Here is a 5,556-nt window from a genome sequence, read left to right as displayed (position 1 = left end):
CTTACGCTAGGTTTGGTTTTTTTGTTTAAGTTTTTTGCAGTCCATAATTCATCCCACGAGTACGGCGAGAACAGATGTCGGCCTGGGTAGAGCTCCCATTGCCCAGGTAAGGCTAGATAAAACCGGGGGCGCCAGGATCCCGGAATTTGGCCGCTAGGGACGGATGAGCTCACCCGTCACGCCCGACGCATCCGTCAAGGCGTGCCCCGTCACCGCGCGCCATAGCTTAAGGTTAAGGATTTTTTATAGAGGTTGCCATCCTCGCAAGCCAGCCAGTTAAGGCAAGCCCCCCGTTCCCTTGGCGCCACGTACCACTTCACTACAGTGGGTCGTTGCAACGCCAAGGTTTTACGGTATGCGGCCCCACAGCGTGGTGCTGTGGGGCTCTAGAGACTCGGGTACCTCGGGAACGCCTCTTCCCGTACCACAGCCAATGGGAAAAGTCGGCTGTGGCACCTGAGGGGACCGCCAAGGACAGCGGCTATTGTCATTGCCGCCCTCCCGGGAGCAACGAGGAAGGTCGGCGAGGTAATTTCGGAGGCGAAAACCAAGATAAAGCTCGCCGACCTGAGCATCGAGGGAATCAGGTCCCGGAGAGCAATAACCGGGGCCATGATACTGGAGATTCCAGGGGAGGGCGAGGCCGCAAAGGCCGACGCCTTGGCAGCGAAGATGGTTGAAATGGTAGGCGGGCCGGACATTAAAATAGCCCGCCCTATAAAGAGACAGGAGATTCGGCTGTCCGGGCTGGACGACAGCGTCACACCGAAGGAGGCGTAATCTGCTGTCGCCAGCACCGGGTAGTGCCCAGAAGCGGAAGTTCTCGTGGGGGAGATAAGATTCTCCCACTACCGGATGGGGGCATGCTGGGTGCGGTGCCCCCTGACAGCCGCATGGAGGATAACTTCCACAGGAAGTAAGTTACAAGTTGGGTGGTCGACGGCCAGGGTGGAATTACTTCCCCCGAGGCCGATGCAGTGTTTCAAGTGATTGGAGAAGGGACACGTGAGGAGCGCATGCAGCTGCCCGGTTGACCGGAGCGGCAAGTCCGGTCACCGGACAGCTGAGTGTCCGGCGGCCTCCCCGAAATGCCCGCTGTGCGCGAACCTTGGGAGACCAGCCGGGCATAGGCTGGGGAGCAAGGCCTGTGCCCCGGCAAGCAAGAGGAGGGGCAGGGGAACATGGCATTTGTAACGGTCACACCACCTGCCCAAAAACCGCTCACCGCAACTCCGATTGCGGGGAAAGCGGTGATGGTGGGGATGGAGGCGAGGGGACAGTGGTATCTGAATGGCCACACCCCCCGCCCCAAAACTGCCCACCGCAGCTCCGATTGCGGAGGAGGCGGAGATGGAGGAGGTAGTGAATGCGAGGGAGACACACGCGGACCCGGCTGCGGTAGCTCCTCTCACGCCAGTAACAATGGAAGTGGACGTACGGGCGGCTGATACAGCCGTCGTTAAGTCAGGTGCGGGCGGGGAGGAGCCCACCGTCACGGCTTAGGTTTCACCGTTATACAGACAAACTTAAACCACTCGGCCAGGGCACAGGATTTGTTACTCCAAACCCTGGCCGAGTGGGAGATGGACGTCGCGGAGGTCGCGGAGCCCCATTGGGTTCCCATCAACGATCCGGGTTGGATCGGGGACCCGGGGGGCTCCGTGGCCATCGCAGCAAGAAGACAGCCGCGGTCCCCGTCCATCAGAGCATTGGGTGCTGGGCGGGGATTCGTTGCTGTTGAGTGGGGAGACTTCGCGGCAGTGGCGGTGTATGCCCCGCACAGCTGGACCCTCGCAGAGTACGAGGAGTACTTGGACGGGTTGCGGGACTTAGTCTCCCGCATTGCACACCGTCCGGTACTGGTCCAGGTGCAACGCCTTAAGGCCCGGGGAAACAAGGCCGCGGGTTCGGACGGTGTGCCCGACAGAGCCCTGGTCTTGGCCCTGAGCGTCCTCGGGGAAAGAGGGGACGGATGGTTCTCCTGAGGAAGGACGGACGGCCCGCGGAGTCTCCCTCCGCGTACCGGCCCATCATACTCCTGGATAAGGTGGGGAAGCTGTTTGAAAGGATCGTCGCCTCCCGCCTCTCCAGCCACTTGTCGGGACGGGGTCGATTTGGCCAAGTGCCAGTATGGATTTAGGCAGGGCCGATCCACGGTGGACGCAATCCACCGGATTCGCGCCCTGCCGGACTCGACCACCTCCAGGGGCGGGTGTGTCATTAGACATCGCCAACGCGTTCAACTCCCTCCCCTGGGGGACCATTGGGGCGGCGATCATTGCTAAAGAAGCGCCGCCTTACCTGAGGAAGGTACGGAGTAATCCGGAGGGAGATGAGTCGCGGCGTCCCGCAGAGGTCGGTGTTGGGGCCCCTGCTATGGGATGTCGGATATGACCCAGCTCTGCGGGCCAACCTGCCCAGCGGTGTAGCGCTGACGTGTTACGCTGACGACACATTGGTGCACGCCGCCGGGCGGGAAATAGGCAGGACCATCCGCCTCGCGAAGGCCGGAGTGGCATCCGTGGTCGCATCGATCCGGGGACTGCGGCGCAGAATCGCCCCCAACAAAACCGAGGACATGTGGTTCCACAACGGGCTTGGGGGCTGGGGGCCGCCCCAGTCGTGGCTTCGCGTGTGTGAGTCGTCGGTCCGGGTGGGTGGCACGATGGAGTATCTCGGCCTCCACCTGGACGGCCGCTGGCGTTTCGAAGAGCACTTCGACCGATTGGTCCCCCGAGTGGAAAGGGCGGCGGCCGCGTAGGGCCGCCTCCTACCAAATCTCGGGTGACCTAACGAGTGGGTTCGCCGCCTCTACGAGGTGGTCGTGCGGAGTATAACCCTTTACGGGTCACCAGTGTGTGCGGGCGACCTGATGGCCAGTAGGCGGAGCAAAACCAAGCTCCGCCGGCTGCAGAGAGGAATGGCCATCAGGATCGCCCGGGGATTCTGCACGATCTTCCACGAGGCAGCGATGGCGCTGGCGGGACTCGCCCCGTTCGAGTTCCTGACGGAGGGTGACGCCCAAGTGTACGGACGTCTCCGCGAACTCCGCCGGGGCGGGGCGATTCTGTCGGCGTCAGAGGTCGAGGTGTTGGTACGCCAGTCCCGACAGGGCACGCTGGCCAAGTGGAAAGACCATTTGGCAGGGAAGGTAGGCCAGCGCGCCGTAGGGGCGGTTCACCCGTCGTTCAAGGAATGGGTGGACCGCGGCAAGGGACGGCTTACATACCGGGTCACCCAGGTGCTCACCGGACAGGGATGTTTCGGGGAGTACCTGGTCCGGATCGGAAAGGAGGTGGACCGCGGATGCCACCATTGCGAGGAAGGACGCCAGGACTCGGCGCAACACACACCGAAGTGGAGCGCCGAGTCCTGGTCGGAGAGATTGGCCACGACCTCTCGCCGCCGGCCCTAATCAGGACCATGTTGGCGGGAGAGGAGTCCTGGGAAGCGGTGGCCTCCTTCTGCGAGCAGGTCATGCTCCAGATGGAGGCCGCCGAGAGAGAGAGGGAGGACACAAACCATACCTCTAGAACGAGGAACCGAGGGGCGGTGAGGCGAGATCCCTGCCCTCCGGACTAGAGGACACAGGGGCCGCGAGGGGTCGGGCGGGTTCCTGGCTCCTCCACAGGCGGCTCCCCAGGGGAGCGGCGGCAGCGGGCGTGGTCCCCCGGTGCCGCATCACCTACGGGCGGAGGATTGGGGAGGGGGCGGTGATGTTGACCGCCACCTCCCCCAGGGGAGGCGGGGTGTCTTTGGAAGATTTCCCCCGCGTAAAAAAAAAAAATCTTTACGTACGGCATCAGACGTATGTCGGATACGACTGATGGTTGAGACGGAGGAGCGCGCAGGCTGGCCGCCTGGCTGACTGTGACTACTGCTGTTACTGCTACTGTTCCGAGACTGGAGTTGCGTTTTTTTTTTTTTTTTTTAACAGACTATTACGTGTGTATTGAGGCAGGAAGGGTCGTAGAGTTTCCTGGAGTTTCGCCGCTCCTTACACTCTAAAATAAGTAAAAGTAGTTTAATAACATGATTAGTGGGTAATAGCTGTGGCAGTATAATAATTAGGTTCACAGGAAAATTTACAAAAAACCTGTGCAGCAACAATGGTGCTTAGGGACAAGCAGAAATATGCCAAGCCGATGGTGCATGCGTAAAAGTAAAGCCGGGTTTGCAATTGAAAATAGTTGGTCGATCTGAAAAGCTGAATGAGCTATTAATAACATGAACTATTGATGTAGTGGGAATTTGATTTTGGGTATGTATGGAAGAAGATCTTGGCTGAAAAGTAAGGTATTGCGGATAAGAGGATTAGTGTGGGAGTAAGGGCAATAATTTTTAATTAAATAGTCTATGATAGTCTTTAACGTAGGGATTTCAGTTTTGATATGAATATCGAATGTGGGATGATCGGGTGGTAAATTTCAAATGAGTTTTAAAGCTTTATTCTGGATACGCTGTAAGCTTGTGATGTGAGAAGGGGCTGCGACATGCCATACCTGGGCAGCGTAGGTTATGACAGGGCGAATGCAAACTTTATATATAATTAGTTTCAGTTCAATAAGAAGTTCAGATTTTGAATGTAATAGTATAGTGGCTGCTTTAATGGCAGATAAGGCTTTGTTCCTCCGGTCAAGGACCGCAGGACCCCATCTTAAACCGGAGTCAAACGTTATCCCAAGATAGCGCACTGTTTTCGTCCATTCGATAACTTCGTTGTTAAGGGCTAGCTTGGGCGGACCTCCCAGGGCGAGATGTTTCCTTCTGCGAGTGAATAATATTGCTTGAGATTTATTACTATTTACAGTTAGTTTCCAATCCTTAAAGAAGGAAGATAGGATGTTAAGATAATTTTGTAGCAATTTAACGAGACGCACAGGACTGTATGAAGCCGCCAGGATCATCAGCGAAAAGAGAGAGTTTGGTGTCGAGGCCGCCAGGAATATCATTAATGTACAACAGGAGCAGTAAAGGACCAAAGACCGAGCCTTGAGGCACTCCAGCTTTTATAGGCATGAGTGCGGTTTTAATATTATCAATCTGCACAAAGAAGAATCTGTCAGATAGATAAGCTTGGACTAGTTTAATAAGGGACGGATGAAAGTTGTATTTAATTAATTTAAAAATCAAGCCGTCGTGCCAGACAACAGAATCAAAAGCCTTGTTAAGATCAAGAATGACCATAGCTGAGTAGCGATTGGTGTTAACATGATGTGTGTGAAACTGGGAAACTCGAAGAAGTTGGTGGATACACGAGTGATGCAATCGAAAGCCAAATTGGAAGTCTTTGATGATGTCATTCTTAATTATGTGTTTATTGAGTAAGGAGAGGCTAATTTTTTCAAAAATTTTTGCTAAGATTGGCAATAAACTGATTGGTCTATAGTTAGCTATGAATTTGTGGTTTTTTCCAGGCTTGGGAAGTGGAATAACTCTAGCGATTTTCCAGGCTTTGGGGAAGTGGCTTAAGCGCAAAGCAGCTCGAAATATGTAGTACAATTGAATGAAGACTCTAGGTGACGAATGCTTGATCATGTCGACCGAGATCCTGTC

General features: G+C 55.8%; 2 protein-coding genes across 2 annotated transcripts; both read left to right on the top strand.

Moving 5' to 3' along the window:
• The first annotated feature begins 355 nt into the window (after window positions 1-355).
• LOC108574863 lies at window positions 356-780 on the top strand. Its single transcript, XM_017937509.1, has 2 exons — window positions 356-398; window positions 431-780. Exons 1-2 carry the CDS (start codon window positions 356-358, stop codon window positions 778-780), a joined length of 393 nt encoding a protein of 130 aa, XP_017792998.1.
• An 803-nt stretch (window positions 781-1,583) lies between these two features.
• Window positions 1,584-1,985, top strand: LOC108574862. The gene has a single exon (XM_017937507.1). The coding sequence runs from the start codon at window positions 1,584-1,586 to the stop codon at window positions 1,983-1,985; it is 402 nt and encodes a 133-aa protein (XP_017792996.1).
• Window positions 1,986-5,556: the final 3,571 nt, after the last annotated feature.

This window comes from Habropoda laboriosa, unplaced genomic scaffold (genome assembly GCF_001263275.1).
Source record: "Habropoda laboriosa isolate 0110345459 unplaced genomic scaffold, ASM126327v1 scaffold210, whole genome shotgun sequence".
In the NCBI taxonomy this organism is placed as follows: Eukaryota; Metazoa; Arthropoda; class Insecta; order Hymenoptera; family Apidae; genus Habropoda; species Habropoda laboriosa.
The sequence above is the reverse complement of the archived record's forward strand: the minus strand, read 5'-3'. Positions and strand labels throughout refer to the sequence as shown.

Excerpts from the sequence above, each read along its gene's own strand:
- LOC108574863 (XM_017937509.1), top strand. The coding sequence starts at position 356 with ATGCGGCCCCACAGCGTGGTGCTGTGGGGCTCTAGAGACTCGG. Across the intron at positions 399-430 it reads GTGGGGCTCTAGAGACTCGG|CCAATGGGAAAAGTCGGCTG; the intron begins GTACCTCGGGAA and ends CCCGTACCACAG.
- LOC108574862 (XM_017937507.1), top strand. The coding sequence starts at position 1,584 with ATGGACGTCGCGGAGGTCGCGGAGCCCCATTGGGTTCCCATCAACGAT.